The 23714-nt window shown below is 26.5% G+C and overlaps 1 protein-coding gene across 1 annotated transcript; it reads right to left on the bottom strand.

Moving 5' to 3' along the window:
- Window positions 1-7834: 7834 nt before the first annotated feature.
- On the bottom strand, window positions 7835-22971 carry LOC145835032 (serine/threonine-protein kinase DCLK3-like). The gene is made up of 16 exons (XM_082942561.1): window positions 22216-22971; window positions 19110-19276; window positions 18771-18926; window positions 18336-18415; window positions 17911-18019; window positions 16825-17159; window positions 15536-15712; window positions 14988-15261; window positions 13506-13604; window positions 13087-13176; window positions 12088-12265; window positions 10987-11093; window positions 10374-10520; window positions 9700-9832; window positions 9234-9401; window positions 7835-9009 (listed from the first exon to the last, which is right to left on the bottom strand). Exons 1-16 carry the CDS (start codon window positions 22934-22936, stop codon window positions 8804-8806), a joined length of 3147 nt encoding a protein of 1048 aa, XP_082798687.1. The 5' UTR covers window positions 22937-22971; the 3' UTR covers window positions 7835-8803.
- Window positions 22972-23714: the final 743 nt, after the last annotated feature.

Raw genomic sequence — 23714 nt, 5'->3', positions numbered from 1 at the left:
AATTAGTTTTTATGTAGCACGATGGCCGAAAGGTCTTTCTATACACCAAGTTAAATTGATAAAATTTTTATTTTTTTTATCGTGTTCCATTTTTAAATACTGTTTATAAACGTTTTCAATAAGTATTATTGGAGCTAAAACAGATTCGTTTAATTTTCAAATATTTAGTTTAAAAAAAAAAAAATATTTTTTTTAAATACATAAGAAGCAACTTAATGATTAAAAAAATATATATATAAAAAATACTACCTTATACAGAAGTATTTTGAGTTTGCACAAAATAAACAACTATAATATATTTAAGCTCGAATCATGTTTAAAGTTATTAAAGATACAAAACTGGCACATAAAGTTATTTTTTACAGATTGAAAATTAAATATTAGATTAAATTTTATATAGTACTATAACGAATATTAAAAAAAATAGCATAACAAATATATTTGAACTATTTAGACAAATTTAATATAAATAAAACAACTGACGATAAAATAAACTGACGAGGTTTTTGACCGAAACTTAGTTTGTAAAATATAGTCTTAAAAGAATTAATTCATAAATAAAACAAATAAATTTGCTTCTTAGAATTAACATTACAAAAAATAGGCTAGAAATTACTGACAAGCTATGAAAATAATGCTAGATAGTTTTTCCTTTTAATTAGTGTTTATATTTTATCGACATAAATCATAAATTACTGTAAAATTATTGCTTTTAAAATAACTTCTCTTGTTTATTTATTTAAGAAGAGAATTTTACCTTTCCGTATGAAAAAATTATTTTTTATCTGCGCTTCAACCATTGGGTTTTTATTGTATATATAATTTTAGGGAACGGGTCTAAATTGCACGAGGGGACTAAATTGCACAAGAACAAAATTGCACGAGTGCACAAAATTGCACGAGAGAACAAAAATGCACGAAGACGATTTTGCACTAAGGGTCAATTTTGCACGAGTTACATTTTTGCACGAGAGTAAAAAAGTAAAATAAATAAACTAAAATAAAAAAACTAAAAAAAAAAAAAAAAGTCACTGATCGAAGGTAAAGGTTAGGGGTAACAGTGATAGTAAAAAAAAATATAAATAAATAATTAACCCGTGCAAAATTGTCTGCTCGTACTAAAGTGTCTTCGCGCAAAAGTGACCCTTTGTGCAAAAGTATCTTCGTGAGATTTTTTACCCTCGTGCAAAATCATCTTCGTGCAAAAGTATCTTCGTGCAATTTTGTCCCCTCGTGCAACTTTGTACGCTCGTTCAATTTAGATAGCTACCCATAATTTTAAGCCATTCACATGTTCAATAATAATAATTATAACAACTTATTGAACACGAAAATGAGAATGCTAAAAAAAAATTTGTTTAAGGACCTGGTGTACAAAAATACTTATTGAATATCGAGTCGTAATGATTATTTATCACTACGCTAAAGTCTACTACAAGTTTTGATAATGATAGAGAGCTCAGGTTTAAATAAAGGAATGCAACGTTTTAAAGGTCTAGTTACAAACTTAAAACAATTAGTTTTTTTTATCATAATTTTTTTGTTTTCTTAACAAAGTTAAACTTATAGTTTTTATTTTCTAATTAATCACTACATAATGTTTTCTGAAAATAGTTGTCTTTATAACTCTTGTAACAGTTACTTTTTAATATTTTTGATGCTTATCAGAATAAGCGGTAAAAAAAACAGTTTATTTTACGGTTTAATAAAGCTCAGTTAAGTTTAAGTTTTTTAAGTCAAAAGCAAAAATAATTAAAAACAGCAAACAAATGTTTAATAAAACTTTTTTATAAAGACAACAAGTAATGTCATCTTTAATGACATTACTTATGTCATTAAATATAATGTTCTTTCTACTAACATAAATCTACCATTAAATATAAAAATTTATTAAAAATTTTAAATGTATAGACTAAGTATTTGTGTTAATCTAAGTGTGCTTTTTTACGTCTATTTTAGATACACTTTAAGCAGGTGTATTGTTAATTTTTTGAAATTATTGGATAAAAAAGTCTAAAAGTTTGGTGAAACTTGAAAAAAAATACTGTAAATGAACCAGTAAAGATAGGTACATTACAGTTATCAATACCTAAATGTTCCATTTAATCGCTTTGTTTAGTTTAAAGAGGTGTTTTTCAGTAAATCGATGTAGCTCAGGGTTTCCCAAACTTTTAATCAAAAGGTGTTTTAAAAGAAATTAAAAAAACTATGGCCCCCTCCATAAAGATTTCTCAAAAAACTACCATTAAAAACGCCTAAAACCTTTTTTGACTTTATCACCAACTCCAAAATATTTAGTGTAAGTTTGAAACTATGACCTCGTTGCCCCCTAAATTTCTGTAATGGCCCACTTTTGGACCCCGATGTAGCTTAATTAAAGTTCAACAGAAATTATTGTAAATCATTTAATTTTAATACTAAAGTAATAGCTAGTAAAAGGTTAATTAAAAACATTAGTATGGTATAAAACTTTCGATTCAAAATTTTAAATTTTATTACCAAAACAACGTTTCACTCGCTTGAACCAAAAAAAAACAAGGTCATCAATAAAATAAAATATTATTCAAACAAAATTCTATTTATATAAATAAAATTTTACTGGTTCAATTAGTATAAGCGTTAAAACATTTATTTTTTAACCTTAAAAAAATGTTGGTCTCTCTAATCTTATACGTAAAAAGGTTTAATTTTGACATTGAAGTCTTTAATGTGAGCGGTTGGTATAATCTAATTAAGTATAATTATGTACATTGTACGTCATTACAACTGTATTGAATTTGATCCGAAGGTCAATAATACACATATTATTTAAAATATTTAATCAAAGAAACTTATTGAGAAACACATGTATTTAGTTGGTTACATTACATGACAATTCAAATTCGGACAACTCAAATTCCGACAATTCAAATTCTTGAAAAAGTATTTAAAACACTATATCTTGAAAAGTAATATAAATTTGAAAAATATAAAAAAAGCATATGTAGATCTTATTAAAACCTACAAGCCACTTTTTCTTTTTTGCAAAATTAAAAAAAAAGATTAAGATATTTTTAAATTACTAAAAATAACTATAATTTTTACTTTATTTAAGCCATATCACAAAAAATATTTAATGTTTTGCAAAAATAAAAAAACAGTTTGTAGATATTAATAGGAACTACATATATATTTTTTATATTTGACAAATATGCATTACTTTTTTAGTTGTGGCCTTTTCAATTTTTTTTTGTAAGAATTTGAATTGTCCGAATTTAAATAGTCGTGCACCCGTATTTATTTATATCTCTTAATAAAAGTAATACGATTATCAATTTTGATAGATGTACCTAAATGAAATTTATACTTAACAGTTTTAAATCCGAAAAAAAAAAGTTTTTAAGTTTTTAAGTTTATTTTGTACAATTTTTTACTCTAAATTCAACTTGATATATATATTTTATTGTATTAATATCGAAAATAGAATTCTATTTGAATAAGATTTTAATCAAGTAATGATCTCGTTATTTTTTGTTTAAGTGAGTAAAACATTGTTTTGTTAATAAATTTTAAAATTTTGAATTGATTATTTTCCTTATCAGTAAGTCGAGAAATTTTATTGTGATCTTATAAAGTAAAAAGTACATGATATAAAATTTATAAATATGTGTAAAAAAGTAAATAACATCCATTTAAGATTTAATCAAGGTCATTTTGATGTTAGTTACTTTTTTACGAGTTGATCTCTAATAATTTCATATTATCTAGCTCGCAGTTGTCTTTTATTGTTTACAAAATTCAAATAGATTTTTAGACTAAATATACAAAATCTAAATTGGAAATTTCAAAGTATTACTTTTAGAAAGACCAAATTAAAAAGGAGATAAATTACACTTATTTACAATTTATCTTCTCCAAAAGTTTTCAAGCAATCATTCCCAAACTTTCTAATTCTGATGGTTAAATTACAAACTACTTTTAGAATTATATTTTTTAGTCAAAAAAAGATTATTGAATCTTTCTAATTTGTTATAATACAACTTATTCTTAAATTGCGAGAAGCAGCATTAAAAACTTAAGGTTAATTGCGTAAAATATGAAGGAGAAATTGTAACTGTAGTATACTTATCAAAACTTTTAGAATAGTGGCAACAAAACCTTTCTTCTTTTTACGTTTTTATTGTTATTTTTTACTAAACTGACTATACCTTAAAACTTCTTTTTATATACCAGGTCCTTAGACCATATTTTCAGCGTGAATTTCTTTATCGTACTAAATTTTCTTTATGTAATCAAAAACTTAAAAAACACTTCATATACTTGTTTTTTTCTATCTAACTTAAACATGTAATATATCAGTTTATAAAAGCTATATACCCTTACCAAAGTATTTAGCTGGAATAATTTAACATAACTTAAAATTTGCAAAAGTTTAGTTTTAGAAGTTATCTCCTGTAAAACTTGAAGATATTTTAAACATATTAAATTTAAATTGGCAACTAGAAAAACACTTTTTTGGTTATTAAACAGAATAAGATATATCAAACTACTTTTAATCGGAAATAGTTTAACTTATTTCATAGTGAATTCTAAACCAGGAATAAAAAGCTTGTCCACCAAGCAAACTTATCCGGCCCGTTGATTAAAAAATAATTTTAATACATTCTAAAAATATGTTTTCTAACTGTGAATGAGTTAAGAAGATTTTCATGATTTTTTTTTAAAGTAGACAATACAATTTTGAGTGAGTTTACAAAAAATACGGCCGTTAGCGAAAATTTTAAAACATTACACATGAGAAACTCAAATAAATTACTACTTTCTGAATCGTAGAACTGATTGTTTGTTAATTATTCTCAAAATCAATTGCATCGTTCTGGATTGAAAAATGGCTGAAATTAACAACAGTTTGTTGGGGAGCATGTGTTGCTTCACTTTAGAATATAAGCTGATAAAATTTTGAAAGTATACATTTCTTCTTAGCCACAGAAATAAGATCTGAAACTTTAAAAATTGATAAAAGATAGTAAACAAAATTACATTTTAAAGTTTAAAAAAAAATATCAAATAAAATATTTTGTAATTAATACTATATTCTTTTTATTTTGTTCGTAACTGTTAAAAGCCACATTTAAAAGCAAACATTTAAGTTTCATATTTAAAAGTAATAACTTTTTAGGCTTTTTACACATTTCTAAGCTATTACACAAATTAATCTATGTGTTCTTATATGTTCTAATGTGTTCTAATGTGTTCTAGCTTATTATGTAGTTTTACAAAAAAAATTATACTTTAACTTTAGTTCTTTTTTTAATTTAGTTATTAGTTTATACAGCTTTGAAACGCTTAGAAAAACAGTTCTAGTTGAAAACAAAAACAAATTACTGAATTTTATCAATTTTTTTAATTCTATCCAAATTATTTGTAAAATTCTGCGAAAAATATTTATATTAAGTTGATTTTAGACTTTACAACAACATAAAATTAACTTAAAGACTTAAATTCTTGTTTTTTCGGACTTGAAACTATCAAGTATAAACTTTATTTAGGTATATCAAAACTGATAAATGTATTAATTTTATTTAGAGATATAACTAAACACACATGTTTCTCAATAAGTTTCTTTGATTAACTCTTTCAAAAAATATTAGAACTTTTAGATCAAATTCAATACAGTTGGAATTATGTACAATGTACATAATTATACTTAATTAGTTTATACCAACCGCTCACACTAACAATTTCAATGTCAAAATTAAACCTGTTTACGTATAACATTAGAGAGACCAAAATTTTTTTTAAGAAACTAAAGTAAATTTTTTTAAGCCTTATATTAATCTAACCAGTAAAAAAATTGTACAAGATGCAAGCAAATGTTACACAAACAAAGAGACCTAAAACGATCAATAGAAAACAAAGTAAACAAGTGTGTATAAAACATCTGCTGTAAACGGTTTCTTTCTTTATATTGTCAAACAAAAAATAATAATGTCCATTTTTAGTTTTCGAAATAATGTTAGTTAGTATTTTTTAATTAAAATTTGTAAAATGTTTAGTGTTATTTCTGCAAAAGTTAGAAAAACTATTTTAAATAAACTTAAGACAAGTGGTACTTAGTTTCCTATGATTATCAAAAACCTAAAAAAAAAGGTAACTTAAAAAAATAAAAGAATGCATTATATTATAAATTTGTTTATTTCTTATGAAGCTTGTAGAAAAAAAATGAAAAAATGCTGTTTTTGTTTTAACAGTAACTAAACAATCTATTACTTGAAAACTAGTTCAGTCAAATTTAAATATTTAATACATACCTAACATTAAACTATGTAAATTAAAAATGTTATAGTTTTATAAAAGTACTTATAGTCTAAGTATGAGTACTTATAATATAGTAAAAAATTTAACTGACATTTGTTTTCTTGCAACATTACTTTTATTTGAAGCTTAAAAAAGACTTTAAAACAAAAATAGTACTAAAGAACAAGTTTCTATGATATAGTTCAATTAAACATGTTTTAATATTTCCAGTCAGAACCTTAGTATTACTGTTTTTAGGTATTTAAAAAAGCAAAACAAGTTTTTAGGAAGTCTAAAAAGTTCTTATTAAGCTGCTAAATATATTTCATATGCTATGACACAAAAATATTTTATTCTTTTAACTTGGTGTAACACAGGTAAATTTTTTTTACAAATCTAGCAACAATTTCAAAATGACTAACTTAAACGTTTTGATATATACATATTTTCTAATACTTGTAAAAGTAGCTAGAAATTTCTACTCGTTTGCTTTTAGAAGAAATGTTTGTATAAACTAAAAGCCTTGAGGTACCCACTGACTAAGTTCTATCTAATTTTTTAAAAGTATTTGGAAACTCTGTTTTTAAAAAACAGTTTAATATTCATGACAATACTTTTGTGCTTAAAGTAAAAAAAAAACTTAATTCAATCAATCAACGTTAATCTACACTTTGTTTAACTTACTTTCAATAGAACTAAAAAAACACTAATTTCTTATTTATACTATATTTATACCAAATTGGTTTAAAGCTGTTTGACCAAGATATTTTCAATTTATATTACAACAAATATCAATTATATTGTGATACTCTTTTTATCTTAATTATAATCTATCAAAATAAAGAGGTTTTTTTTATTATAGTACAATGGTGATTTGCTTATATGTTAATCTTGAAAAACTAGTGTTAGTTCATGTATATCATAAATTTTAGTTAATGTTAAGATTATAAAAACCTAAAAAAATAATAAAATAGAAAAGCTTAATACTTGTGCTCAGAATTTTAGAAATATATCACGCCTAAACATATGAAATTTTCAAGTCATTAGTTTACTGCTTATTTGAAATTTGTTAGTAAATGTTTACTTCGTTTTATTGCAATCAATAACCAGTTGAACATTTGAAACTACATATTCGTGGGTTGTGCGAACAACGCGTTTAAATAAAAATGCATTGTTCGTCCGGCTCGCGTGTAAGTGGGTTGAAACAGCAGCAACTTAATTTTGTGATAATAATAGTTAAAAGTTCAGGTAGAAGGTCTACGTAAAGAACTATCCTCATAGCTCAGAAAATCACTACTGACAAGTTTACGAACGTGTAGTTTAGATTTATTTTAATTTGTAGGAGATTAAAAGTAATTGAATTAAATAAATTAATCACAATCTATTACCGCTCTTCTCTGGTCAGTGTAGTGACATTTTTAACAATCACTTCAAGTCACTCCGGAAGCATGTGACAAATCAATATTTTCCGCTCGTTTTTTAATTATTGCAATCACGTTTAGTGTCTATCTATTAAAATAAGAAAAAAATTAAAATAAAGTGTTTTATTTTTATGGTCGACAAAAAAAAGCTTTAAAAAACACGATAAAATGTAACTTTTGCACAAATAAAATTTACTTTAACTGCTAAAGACAAAGAATTTGTACTAAAACGTTACTATAGTTATCTTATTTTAAAAAATACAACAGTACACTATATAAAAACTGATTTGCTTTATGCAATATCTATAAAAAACACGTAAAAACTATAGTTTTTTCAAATGTAAAATAAATAAAGCAATATGATGTCACAGTGTAACATAAGGCATCTTATGTCATGATAAATACTTGATTTTAACAGTTATCAGCATCCTTTTTAATGAAAAAATCTTAATTATTTGCAAAATTTGGCATTTTAATTAGTACACAGTAACCATCACAAAAAAAAAACGTTTCTGATAGTAGTAAAATTTAATAAGATTTTAATTAGTACAGTTTTCAGATTGCAATTATAAATGTTTTTAAGCTTTTTTGATACATCAAAAGGTTAAGAAAAATTGATATTTAAACATTTCAATGAAGTTAAAACGTAACCGATAAACGAATTGAATTTAGTTAAAAAAAAAAAATTATTGTGAAACGTTTGTAAATTAAGCTGTCATTTTTATTTATTGTTGTTTAATTTAAACTAATTGAAATCTACAAACTATTTTTTTATTAAATTTTAGTATTTGTTTACAAAAAGCATAAACTAAATGGAAGGATATTTATCAAATAAACTTGATATAAATAAATGAAGAAAGTAGTAAAATTTTACTATTTATTTACAAATTACCGGGTATTTAATTATAAGTTTTTTTTTGTTTATACTTCATAAAAAAATTGCTGGTAAAAAAAGCTTATTTATTTTCTATTGACTGTATGTTGTTTCTTTGTCATATCGGATTGCGTAACGCTATTGTATTTATAAACTGAAAATTTTAACAAATCAAAAAAAAAAAATTCAAAGAGTTTTTGTTTTGCTTTTCCGACCTTATGACATCACAATGCTAATGGACGGGATGCGCTTTCCTACCGTACTTGTTCCTTCTCCTGTCGCCAAAGTTCTTCTCCAGGTTCATGGTGATCTCCCTCTGAAGATTTGGTCCCTTGTAGCTGCCCTCGCTCTGTATCCACGGGTGAGCGAGAACCTGTTCTGCAGTGTACCTTCTCTTCGTGTCCACCACCAGAAGCCTCTGTATCAAGTCTTTGGCAGCTGCACAAAAAATAGGAGTTAGCTGAATAAAATTTGAAGCTATTTATGATTCAAGTTGATACTTTGAAATTTTAAAGGGCACTACCATCGGGAATACAAACTTACTAACTTCATTATGTATTACTAGTAACTTAACTTATAAAGTGATAAAAAAAGGGTGAAAAAATAGTATGTTAGTTTTCATATAAGGTGAATCATAAAAAATAAATATAATAAACATTGACCGTCAGAAATGTTGTCCCAGTACGGAGACAGGAACTCGTAATCGCCCAGCTGAATGACCTCGAACAACTCGTCCTGATCTCTTTCGACGGATCTGAACGGAGGGAATCCGCACAGCAGGATGTAGGTGATGACTCCACATGCCCACATGTCTACCTCTAATCCGTAACCTGTTTTCAATATCATTTTTTAGCACTCGTTTCTATTGTTTATACTTTATTAAATTAAGTAAAGTAGCTTACCTTGATTTTAAAAAAAGTTTACATTTTTTGTAAATAATGAAAGTATTAAATAAACACTTTTTTAATTTTAATACTTTAATTAGGGTCAAAAAATTAAAAAGTTAAATTAAAAACAACACATAGTTAAAAAGAATATATTTAGAATATACTGTGTCAGCACTAAAGTATGCTTTTAAGATTAATAAAGTAACTACAAAGTAAACAAGATATAAAGTTCAAAACAAACCAGTTTCAGCGAGGATTTCAGGAGCAACGTAGGTAGGAGTTCCGCAAACAGTGTAAATCGGCTCACTCACTTCCATGGCAAGCCCGAAATCAGCCAGCTTCAATGTCATCGTGCCGTCCTTGTTTCGAGATACCTTTAAAATTACGCAATATTATCAAAAGTTTTTCTTAAATTTTTTAGTTAATAGTTTGAAATGCTTTTAGGATAAATTTTGTTTTTAAATTCATAAACTTTGTTGCACTTTAATAAATTTTAAAAAATTCTACTGAAGTCGTATTTTGTAGTTTTTCAAAAAATTCAAAGCAACTAAAATTAAAAAAAAAAATATTTTTTAACAAGTTAATGTCAAATAGTTCATTAGAAGAATACTTAGAAAGTTTAAAAATTAAATTAAATACATAACTCAAAATTCTCCTACGTGAACTCACAATGGTGAAACATAAAGTTTTAATCGGTAAGTGAAGAGAGCATATTGAGAGTTCTACATATAAAAAACTAACAAAAAATAAATGTTTATTTAAAAAAGGATCTTAAAGTTTTATTTGTACACTGTAAGTTAAGAAGAAATTCAAGATATTTATAAACAACTCAGTTTAAAAAATCTCATTGTTTACTGTTTTTACATACGAGAAGTGTTTCTATAGTTATTGCTATACGAATATTAATTTATTAACTAGAAGGTTCTCTGGTTTTAGATCTCGATGAATGATGTTTTTTCCATGTAAAAACGACAGCGCTTCACACAGATCAGCCACCATATTTGCTGCATCTCTTTCTGTAAATTTGACACTTTCGGTTATTGCGTCAAACAAATCTCCACCCTGTAAAATATTCCTTATGATTAGCTTATAGTTTTATAAAATATATAGTAGTAAGCTCTTAGTAAGCTTTTGTAATTTTCTAATCAAAATAATTTTAGTTCATGGAATTTTGGTGGGGATTACCATAGGTAGAAAGAGTGAGTAACGCGTAGGTTAACTAGTAATAACTTTTCATAATTTTATCAGCTTTTTCCTCTATAAATTATATATGTAACAAAATCTAATCTATATGCACGTTCTGATTATAAATAAATAGTATACTATATGTTTGATTATAAAAAAAAATAGGGGTATCTGCTTTATAAAAGGAGAGCAGTTATATTTTTTTGATTTTTTCAAACTTTTTTTTGCCAACTAAGTTTCGCTAAAAGAACAGTTTTTAAAATAAATTATTTTCGTTCCATATGATAGATTCTGTCTAAAAAAATATTGGCTATCAACAAACTAATAAAATTAAAAAAAATACCTTGATATACTCAAGAACTAGGTACAATTCATCAGTTGTTTCGAATTCTTCAATCAACCGAACAATGTTCGGATGGTGGCAGTGCTTCATAATTGCTATCTCGTTTTCTGTTTTGAATAATAGTAAATACAAAAACCATTTTCGGCAGTATTTTTTATGTTAAAAGTTACTTTTGTATGTTATCAACAAAATTTGTGAGTTAATGAGCTAATGAAAAAATAAGTTAAGGTAACTTACATATTAAAAAAAGCAAACAAAGTATAATATGTAATTTTTTTTATAAACAACTGTAATACAATGGAAACTAGTTTTAAAAATTTCATGGACTTCTTTTATTTTTAATTTTATTATTTATTACTGTTATTATCATTTTAATTACCTGTCATTTCAGGAATAATGTTACAAATATAAACCGGTAAGTAGTTAAACCGTAATCCAACAGTTGCCTTAATTACAGTAACTTTAAAAAGTACTGTTTGAGCAAAAAAAAACTGAAGGTGAAAATGTAACATATAATATGACTAGCTAACATTTCAAATCCTTAGTTATTTAATACTGTATAAAGCAGTATTATGTAGTTAAAGTAAACACTTAAATATGACTTATATTAAAAATAGGGATTTTTTCTTAAAAAAGTAATAAAGTTTACTACCTAACTTATATTATTTAAGATCATTTTGATTAGCAAAAAAATATAGTATGATTCCTTAATAAAAGTATTTTTTTATAGATTGGTTGTTTTGTTATACATAAATACTCGATGATAAACATAACGATTGTGAATAAAAATTTACGAAAATTAAATTTTAAGACTTTATTAATAGACTTTGTGATTTTTTACTATAAAAATCATTATAACACTATAAACCTTTTGAATTATACTAAAAATTCTTTAACAATAAACTGTTTGTTTTTATGTTTTTTTAGAATATATACTTTTTATAAAAACTAATATAAAATAAAATAACTATACTTGTATACTTAATTTCTATATTTGTATTACAAAACTTTAAAAAAGAGGCTGCTAACAAATTATTAATCTTGTAAGCTTACAAGAAGGATTGTGTAGGTAAACTTAACGCAAAAAAAGCAACAACTAACCGATCATTTCTTCTTTGCCCTTCAGCTTTGACTTGTCAATTATTTTCATGGCAAATTCTGATTCGGTGTTTCTCAGCCTCGCCTCTCTCACCACCGCAAAGTTTCCGTCCCCTATCGTCTTTCCTACCTCGTACCTTGTCTCTATTGTCCCTCTGGATGTAATGTTTCGTGGTGGGGCCTAATTAAAAACATATAGTAGTTTAAGTAAAGAGTTGAAATCTAATAATTCAAAGCTTAAGACATAGTGACAATAAAAAATTGAACTTAGTTAAATAAATGTTTAGCATACATTTAGGTTACAGTATATTCAGATTGTTAAATTACTAGCAGGTTGTTTATTTTAGTAACTTAGTTTTTTAACTAAAAAATAGTCGCAGGTAAAAATGTTATTGCCAAAAACTAACAAAAGAGTTTGGGTAAGCTTTCAGTTTAATACTATGGCAACTTTAACAATGTAGTTATAAAAACAAATAATTTACCATATTATTGTTTTTTATTGTACCTGTAAAAAACTACTTATTTAATTAAAACATTACAAGCATCTCTCTGTATGCTGATATATGATCCTAAAATTATGTCGTATAGAATTTCAAAAACGTTCGAGGTTAAATAAACTCATACATGTTGTGTCTTATTATTCATTTGGTTTTCAAGTAAAACATGAAAGAACTTCAAGTAGCTTTTTACAATTGAAGGTACTTACAAATGTTACAGCGGGAAATGTTTACTTTTTTGTTCTCAAGGACTTTTTTGCTGTTCTTAAGGATACTAAGTTTGTGTTCAATATGAATTGCAACGTAAAAAAATATAACATGAGAAGAAATAAACAGACCATAGAACAACTTAAAAAACTAAAACCTAATTTGAACACAACAGTTCTAACAGGTTTTTAAAAAACCTTTAAAAAGAATAGAGATATAATCTCTAACACGAGTTTTACAAAATAGTATTAAAGGTTTCGTAATGAAACTTTAAAAGGTAAAAATTGAGCAGTTAAACCTTTAGCTTGTGCATTCTTTTAATTTTGTCATTATCATCCTGTTTATTGTACAACTTCTGCTTTCGCTTGGCTGCTTGGTCAGCTGCTGCCTAAACAACGAAAACATACATATTTAATACTACTTCGTTAAAAAGTAGATCTAGTTAAATTTTAAATAAGCATGTTGCTAATTAAATGTATTTTAGAAAAGTAAATGAAAAATTATTATAAAGAATTATAATGAAAGTAAAATAACATTAGACTAGTTTTTAAACTATATTTTTTTTATATACAGTTCTTTATAACAAATTTAAAATGTTATAATTTTTTTAATCACACAAATATTAATTTTATTTAGAATGTTTGCTACATTATTATAATAGGATAAAAATAACTGCTAATTATTAGCAGCTTGAAAACAAAAAAGTTTAAACTTAACCTCTGCAGCTTTCCTTTTTTCTTCAGCTTTTTTCGCTTTTTCTTCCAAGTCACGCAACTCTTTCATTCTTTTTTCTTCCTCATCACGAATCCTCTTTTTCTATTTGAAGCAATTAATATGTTCATACAAAAAAAAATAACTACATAGATATAAATTAGCATATAATAAACATATAGAGAAATTGACTGTGTATAAAACAAAAAAAGAATTAAAAATTTGTCATAACATACTACTATGCACTTGGTACCATGCATCTTAGTCAATTTAAGGGCATAGGGGGTCCACCTTGATTTTTACAAGTTGATGTTATTTTATAGAGTTTTGTCTGAGCTATCAGACATTTTTAAACGCTTAAAAATTTCAAAGTAATTTTTAATAAAAGCGATAGAAGAGGTGACCTCAATAGGTTCCTAATGGAAGGCGCAAACCAAAAAACGCGAAAAAAGACTATTTTATTAAAAATCTATCTTCTCCTTCATTTTTTAACCAATCTTCTTCAAACTTTCACAAGAGTCTATTATTAAACTTTGAAAAGATTTAATACAGGAATTTTTTTAATCTAAAAAATATATTTTTTAATATTTTCAAAACCGCAACATTCAAACTCTTTTCCTGAAAGTTTGAGGTCTGTAGTTCAAAAAATGAAAGAAAATATAGACTTTTAGTAATTTTTTCAATTTCTGAGAAACGTGACTGCTAAAAATTTGCGGTCTATATGTTTGTATCGGAAACTTTTTACAAAATTACAATATCTCAAAAGTTAAATAAGATTTTTAATTCTATAAAAACTAGCTTGTAGTTTGTACATAAAGCTTTTATATAAGAGCCAATGTTATTTTTAATAAAAAAATGTTGGACTAAGACCCTATGCCTTTTACTATAAGTTTAAAAAACCGAATTAAATATTAATATACTATTGTATAACTATTTATAAAATGCATTTTATATTAAACTTATATACTAAAAACTTATTCCTAAAATGTTTTCAAAAACTAAAAAAACACCATAGTTTGCTAAGATAGAAGAAGTTGCCTCATTAAGATAATTATTAAAATGCTTATTGGTTATATTTTTTTAAACAAACGATTTATACTAATAGAAAATCATTACAAGTTTTGTAAAATAATTCATTAATACAACTATGTGTTAGCATTCTAAAACATTTTTTGCTCTGTGAGAAGTTATTGGCTTCTATAAAATCTGATGTTATTTATAGTGAAGAGTTATAAAAATATTTCAACTTTTTTTTTACATCTAATTCATTAATTAAACATCATGTAAACAACCATGAACACTATAAAGCAAAAATACTTGCGTACCAATAAGAATAAAAAATTGTTAAAACGTAACTAGTAATTTTTATGAATATTATTGTAAATTATTAAGTATGTTTCTTAACCTTAAAAAATAATTAACGGCGTCGAAACAATTTTTTGTGAAAGGCACTATACTTAACATTAACAAAATCGTAAAAAAAATCACCTCAATTTCAAGCTTTTTCCTTTCTTCCTCAACTTTCCTTTTTTCCTCCTTCAACTCCATTTCCCTCCGCTTTCTATCTTCAACTTCCTGCGTTTTTTTCTTCCTTTCCTCTTCCAACTGCTTCTTCTTAACTTTCTCTTCTGCCTCCCTCCTCTTCCTCTTTTCTTCCTCATCCCTCGTCCTCCTGATTCTTTCTGACTCCTCCATTTCTTTTCTTAATCTTTCATCCTCGAGGAGCTTTTGCTTTTCGCGTTCGATTGCTTCCCGTTCTCTTCTGAAATAAGAGTTCAATATTTTTAATTTTTGTGTATCAATAGATCTTTGAAATTTTTCTATACTTTAACCGTTAATTTTTATTTATCGGACTTTCCATATATAAAATTAATAAACACTAAAAAATATACAAATTTTTTGGTCAGCCTACAATTTTAGTTTGTAACTAGTTTTGTTATTGTCTTTCTCTGACAAACAAAAATAACTATAACATATTTGTTTTTAACTTGTGTGAAGAAAGCGATTCAACATAATTGAAAGCAATAAAAGCATACTTTAATTTGTCCCGCTCCTTCTCCTCTTCCTCGTCTAACAACCTCTGTCTTTCGTCTTCCTCATCTTGCTGCCTCTTCCTTCTGCGCTCTTCCTCCTTCTCACTCTCCCACAGTTGATTGCGCACAGGCGAGCTCAATTGCTTTTTGGTGCGACCTTTGTTCGAGTCAAGTGAAAACCTAATTGTTTAAATTTGTTGTTATAAAATGTATGCTTTAAACTTGTACTTTAAACATAAAATAATTTAATTATAAAAGTTTTATTTTTATTAGCAGGCTACTTCTACGTTTTTACAACAGTAAATTTTTTTTGAAGTGGTATTAAAAAATAATAATGCATGAATTAAAATATCAAATACGTGTATATTTTATATAAAATTTAGAAAAAAGGTTATATTCTGGCGAAACTATAATTTATTAAAAACAACAATCTCCAAATTCTGATTGAGATAAAACTTAATGGTGAACAAAACTTTTTTTTTCAAATTTTATCTCGTTTTTTTTTAGTTTTATATCACTAATTTTTAAAATAAATACATTTTTGTTGTTTTTAGTATATATTTAAACTGAAATTAAAAAAGGGGCGTTTATAGTTTAGAATTAATAAATTGCTCTTTTAAAGTTTTTTATTTGGTTTTATACTAATTTTTCATCAAGTTCTTCGTATGTTATTTAAAAGACTGTTTTAAACCCTTATCACAGCTACAGCATAGAAAATTTCAACCAAAAATCCATTTGAATTTCATCCAAACAGTCATAAAAATTTTCGTTAAGTGGATTCGTAAATATGGATGTTCAAACTTTCTCAAGTAATCTATAAAAAAGAATAGCGCCAAACCAAGATTTATGGAGTATCAAAACTTTTTTTTTTAGAGGAGCTTTTAACGGTCCCACTCTGGGAAAACGTTAATTTTTCATTCATCTTATTCCACATTTCAGATATTCAGGGTTTACGAAGATTGTTCAATTTTTTGTTCAAATGAAGTTTTAGGACATTCCATGAGTTTTGTCCAAGATTTCAAGGTTTTCCATGAATTAGTAGTTTGAATTTTGCTTTTTTTATTTGTAGTCACTATGCTAGCTTCAAAAATGTTCTAATATATTATAATTATACGCACTTTATTTGACCTAGTGGCAACTGATTAAATTACATTAAAGTTTAAAAAAAAATTAAAAATTATACAAATAAAAAATATATTGTGATTAACACTGAACAAAGCATGTCATTATATTTTTTTCAAAACACCTTAAAATTCATTTACTTAATTTATACCTAACAATGTTAGTCAAACCTAGTTTCAGGGGAAGATTTAACGATTGTTCTCGTTCCAGGCTCGTGACTCCGCCTTGCCTTTCCGATCTCCATCTGTTCCCTGAGCCACCGATCCTTTTCCCACTTTTTAGCCTTCAACCGCTCCTCATTTTGAAACCTCTTTCTTTCGGCGTAGACCCTGCACTTTGTTTCGCCCTCGGTAGATTCGCCCAGACCGCTGTCGCTCTTGCTGCCTTTCAGGTGCTTCCTCCTGCTGTACTGCTGCTTCTGCTGCTGCCTGAAATTTCTTTCCAAGTTTCTCTGGATCAAACTTTCGGCGTATGGAGAATCAGGATACAATTCGTGTAAAATTTCCTGTTTACACGGATTGGTAATTTATACAGAGATAGGCTTGAAAGTAGCTTTGAAGTTTATCGCTTTTAGGTTTGTAAACGTGATTAATATCCTGTGTAGCTATTTTAGTCCGATTGAAAATAATTTGAGTATCAGAATGATTAATAAAAACTAAATGAAGTTCGTATTTTATAAACGATTTAATGCCGTTAATGATACATTTTAAAAACAAACATCGCTATAACAAACATAGATAATTCATTATATTTTACCTAAAAAATTGTTACAATCAAGCAAGACATATTTTTTGAGTAAAAGCATATATAAAACTCAAGTTTTATTCATCGTAATAGTCAAAAAGAAGTTATATGCCAAAAGTATTTAACAATTTAAAAACACATACAATTTTAATGGAAAAAAAACATAAAAATAGGAAAATTAAATTAGCATATTCACTAAGAGACAAAATAAAAGGGCGAACGTTGTAAGCCACTGCACTAAAATTATTTTTATATAGTTAAGAAAAATTAATTTAAATACATTGTACCCTACTTAAAAAATAACACTTTTAATAGAAGCATTTGAATAACAACAAAGCGTTGTGTGTTGTGAAATATAGACGATTGCTTGTTTCATCCCGTTTTTTTTTAGTTTTACAATACTTTAAAATAATAATTTTAAAATATCAAATAACTCATTATGAGATTAATACTTGTTTAACTTGACAAACTCATAAAGGCCTTAAAGTTTATTCTTTTTCAATAAAACTAACCTGTATGTCAGCAGTATTTATTTGTTCTCTGCCAACAGCTATAAAACAGTCATCTTCCCTAAAAAAATCTGAAACTGATTTAACTTCTCTACCTTTTAGTGTGAATAATCTGTAATATAATTATAGATTGTTTTACTTTTTAGTCATTTAAAATTTAGATACCTTTAGTGTAAAAGTTCAATAAAAATTATTATTTTAGAAGAGTAAGTAAAGTATAAAAGCCTGAGTTTTGTCATTCTCTTAAAATTGTACGCACACTAATATAAAACATTTTTTAAATAATTCAAAAACAAAACTTATTCATTCCAATATTTGACTTGTTACAAAAAAGTGTAATAAATAAGCGAACTATATCTTAGAACTATATACCAGAAAGTTGAAATCGAAAAAAGAAACTAAAATCACAAACTTCAACTTTAACTTACTTTCTAACGTGGTCGTTTTTCCACTTGGGTTGACCTAAAGCTTCTGATATGTCAGCGACTAATTGCTCATATGTTTGCACCTAGTCATAAAATAACTGTTATAATAAAAAATTTACTTCTTTCTTAATAGAAATGTAATTTAAAAATAATACTTCTTTCTACGAACACAGCTACGTTAAACTTAGAATTTATCATATTTTCACAAATTAAAACTTAAGCTTATTTGGAAGCTTTAAACTATATATTAGACATATGAAGAATTTACAAGTAATTTTTAAATTTATATAAATAGTCAAAAATTGTATTTATAAAACAGTTTGAGTACCTTGATTGCATTTTTTTTCAATTCTGGTATATACAAATAACTAAAGTATAAAACTTTCAAAAGAAAACAAAATCAACTTTTTTTTAATACTAAAACAAAATTAAACTAACTGCTCTCCTGTTGAGCAGTATTGTAATTTTTTTCCTAGGTCTTGTACTACCACCTCTAACAACTGTAACCACTTTTGGTTTCATCATCGAAACGTCATAATCATTATGATTCGATGAGGTCATCACATGACTCAGAGTATTCGGTCGAACATTGTGCTGTTGTAAGGAAACATTTAAGTTAATAAAAACTTATTAAATACTGTGAATAACTAAAATTACTAGTTTAACTTATCACAAGTTTTCTACAAAAAAAAAACATAATTTATTTTCGTACACCTAAAGCTATTTATTTAGCGATGACCTTTTGAAGAACAATGAAATAAATTAATCTTAACAAACTTTTTTATGTTGAGTAGGATAGCTAGGTTGTACTGGGTATCCTGGAGGCATGCTTCCATTCGTCGGTGGAGGAGGAAATGTAGAGTTTAAAGCAAGTCTTCCGCTAGTAGTGCTAGAGTGCACATTGTAACCGTGATTGTCATAGTTGTGGTGAGGTAGGCGGTTTTCTGTGAAAGTGAGTACAGTTAACTCAAACACCAGTGGCTTTTTTAGGTCGAAAACGATAAACGCTTTTAATTTTTGGAAACAATTTCAAGCTACATGTATGAAGTTTTAATCTTATAACTATATTTTAGATTTTATAACAAAATCTACGATGTATTTGTAACCTTAATATTTAAGTGTAGTTTCCAACAGAAGCTTTTAATTTTTTTTTAATTTTAATTTTCTATGTTATTAGGATCATGAACAATGTTTTTAAAGTATTTAATGCAAAAAACTATACTATATAAAACATTTTATTCTTAAAAACTATTTAATGGAAGTTATCTACTAGTTTAGCGTTGGGTAACTTTAGTAGTAAGCAAAATTTACTAGAAACATATTTTTGCGGGCCACGTAAATTTGTTAACTATGACAAAAAACATAAAACTACCTTATAAAAGCAAAACTGTAACAAAATAATAATTTATTAGATATTAGTGTAGTGAAAGTCTAATTAAAAGCAAAGTCCAAAATATTTGCTACAAAAAGCCCTTCTTTTGACAAGTTGTTCCAAGGCTAAAAACACGCCAAGGCCGGAGATTCCTATATTCCGGCCGTATCCGCCCCCTATACTAATGAAAAACAAAAATACATACTACTAAATATTTCTGTTTTTGTTAGGTAGAAAGTTCTGCTGAACAGATTAAGGGCTTGTTTTTAATATTGACTCGCATATTAAGAAAGCAATAACTTTGTATTTAAGTTTTTTTAACATATTTTTGTATTTATGTAACAAATTATCTTTTTCTTACGTTTGTGGTGCAATTTATTAAAACTCATCTTGAATGTTTTATGTTAAATGTTCAAGACAGCTTGAGAAAAGATTCTAATAGAAGTTTGTATGAAAACTTTTTCAAAGTATCTAAATAATAACTCAAAATATTGATCGAATTCCGAAAACTCTAATTCTTGTACAAATTATTTTGGAGCCACATCTCAAAAGATAAAAATTATCATGTAGGTATAACAATAAGATCTCTATAGTGAAAACAAAAAACTTTTTAAGCATTCAAAAATTACTATATTGTTAAACTTACTTTAGACGTGTCTCAAATAATGTTTAAAATTTTACAAAAAATAACCCTCGTAGGTATTTAATAAGGTTGGAATAGTATAAATAAAGTTTGAAAAAAATGTTAATTAAAAATATAATAAAAATAAATAACATTTATAGAATTTAAATTGTCGGAATTTGAATAGTCGTGCACCCATGTATAGGAGTCATGGTATCTAACAAAATTTATAAAATAATTAGTTGTTGAAATATCTAAAAAATAATTTGACAGTTTATACTATTTTAGATAATAACAATGGTATAGCCAGGGATCGGCAGACATTTGTTGTTCGCTGGCCGAATTTGTAGTTTAATTTACTCTTACATAATATCTTATGTAAATTTCAACTTCACACCTCAGAATATCAAGTGTAAGTTTCAAAAAATTTCTTTACCGGGACAAATTTACATGGTCGCGGGCGTAGGTTATACCTATCATGGGCCGCATTCCATTTAAAATAAACTCATACTCCCGGGCCGCAGTTTGCCGACCCCTGGTATAAACTAACTATTCAAAGAAATACCAAATATACATACTCAGAAGCATAATTTACAACTATTAGGTAAAAACAAGATATTTTATTTCAAAATCAAAGTTATTTCATTTAGTAAAAAATAAATTAAAACTTATTATTATCTTATTAATCCTAGTCTTTTTTTTTCAATAAATACACCAAATAAAGATAGATAAATGTCAACAATTAAATTTAAAAAATTGTATTCTAAACTTAATCACATTCTGATAATAAAAAAAGCTGAAACTAACAAATAGTGAAATAGTAATATAGATAAATAAAAACCATTATCTATTTATAATTAATCATAAATAGATAACAATTTTATTAAAAAACTGAAATATCGTTTAGTGAAAAAATGAGCTAGATTTGTTTAAAGTACAGAGTTGCTACCAAAATTTTGTAAGTTTAATCTGACTTTTACCTAACTCTTAGGTACGCGTTTTAAGTACACACTTCGAGTTAAACACGAAATATGAGTACGCATATTTTGATAAGTACGTATCTTGAGTAGACATACTTTGACAAGTACGCATTTTAGTACGCACTTCTTATTCAGTACACATTTTTGAACCAAAATAAAAAATTTCTATCAGGTTTCTTTTTTATTTAGCCTAGTAATTCTTAGATAAAGACTTTCTATTGAGTTGCTGCTGTGTTCAGAATGTGTACTTCAGCGAAAGATAACTGTAATAATAAGTTATTGGAATGTAAAAATAAACAATAAAAAATTAAATATAAAAAATTTTGCACTGAACTAGGTATACTTTTTTCTCACTGCTTACCTCTTTGAAAATGATCTCTAAGTATCACAAATGTCAAGTAAACTATTAGCAAAGAATTTTTAATTAAAATACTAAAACTGAATCATAATTAATTGTGCAAAACGAAAACAGTATTAAAATTCAAACATTTGTAATTAACTTCGTTAATTATTACTATTTTAAGGCTTTGAAAATTAAGGAAATTTGTAAATTAGAAGTGAAAAATTCTGACGTTTTGACCTAAAAAACTGACTTTTGCTTATTTTGACCCAAAAAAACTGACTTAGCCTGATTTATCCTGACCCGTGGCAACTCTGAAAATAGTATCCTGAGTTGTTCTTAGTTAGGCGTCCCAATATTGTACAAAATTATTTGAATATTAATGCCTATTGAAAACATAAAGATATAAAATTATTAGTTTATTTCTTTAAGATTTTATGAAGCAAATTATATTTTATTTTACTTAAAAATATATACTTTTCTTGTTTTTTTGAACAAATTTAAATTATAATCTATCTGAAGCAAAAAAAAATCTATATTTAAAAAACATCATACTTAATAAAACAAACCATGCAATCTGCGGACATTTGAATTTAAGTAAGTAGGCTCGTCAGCTAAACTAAAATTGTTTTCAAACTTGTTATGCATCATTGACAAGTGAGTGTTGTAGTCGAGACATCCTCCCGATGTTTTTATCAACCTTTTTCCTTTGTCATACCTTTTATGCACCTCATTCCTGCCCACAAGAAAATCTTCATTGTTGTGACCGGAGGAAAGAACCACAAACGGCCGTTTGTACTCATCAGGTATTCTCCTAACTGAAGAAACGACAACCTTGCGCGGCGCTAACTTTCTTGTTGGATTTTTCTTGCTTCTCGTAGGCTTGAGTATGGTGTAACAGGGCATGTACTTGGTAGCTATGTAAGCTTTTCTGATGTTGCTTGATCTGTTGTTCATTTTATCCGAAGAAAAATCCAGAACTACTTCGTCTGCCCACATTTGCTTTTTTTCAGATGCTTCTTTGGTTTTTCTCCTGGAAACTTGTCGTGTTATTGGCTTTATTACTTCATAGTCGTGCTCAAAAACTTCATCTTCTTCGACCAGTGAAGTTGACTTGATACTCACTCCGGAGTCGTAATCGCTGTGCTTCATGACTTCGTAGTTCCTTGCGGTAGGAGGAGGGCTGAACAAAAACTTGGATTTACTTGCATGGCTGCAAACAACCATAGGTGTCGAAATTTTCACTCTAGGTCGCTTTAAAGAATATCTACTTTCAATTTTTTTGTTCATTTCAACAAACAGCTAAACCTAAAAGCAATAAAGTTACTTTAATGTTTACCTTCAAGTTAAGTTGTAATGCCAAAATTGATTTTCTGAATTATAACAAAAAAAACAAGAAATAAACAAATAAACTAGTTAACTATTAGTTTCAATAGCTCAAACTTTCACTGGTGGGCTGTCTGGGCAAAAAAGTAGGCAAAAGTACTTGAAAGAAAAAGGGAAACACAAAACAATTATTAGATTGGCAAAAAATCGATAGAAACAGTAGTCAAGAGCAATTAGCAAAGTAGATGGTCCTTATAGTTTGCATGGAAAGTTTTTCTGTAAATATATTTACCAAACCTACTATGATTAATGAATAACAAAAAGCTTTTGCAAACAAGTCTGTAAAAAAAAACTAAAGAACTACGAATCTAACTTAACTCAAGCTATTAACTCAAACTTTTTTAAGTAAACTGAAGTTCAATCAAAAAAATTAACAAATATTTAATAATAATTGTAAATTTTATCAAAATAATAACGCATTTTAACAAAACGATTATCATTCATACTCTATTGTAGTTAAAGCTACTAAGTTCTGTTAAAGAAAATTGGCATACACGAGAAACTAAATACAAGTTTTAAAATTTCTTTAAACTAAACAATACTATCAATTAACAAGCTTTTTTTCATACTATAAAAATGTTTCAGAGAAATAATCTATTTTATTTTGCAATAAAAACGAAACCTACTTTTCTTCGTTTTACCCCATATATAACGGCGATTTAGCCAAGGTGTGTCCGCTTCA

Source organism: Thalia democratica, chromosome 4, assembly GCF_965202585.1.
Source record: "Thalia democratica chromosome 4, ktThaDemo2.hap1.1, whole genome shotgun sequence".
In the NCBI taxonomy this organism is placed as follows: Eukaryota; Metazoa; Chordata; class Thaliacea; order Salpida; family Salpidae; genus Thalia; species Thalia democratica.
This window is presented reverse-complemented; position numbering and strand designations above follow the sequence as displayed.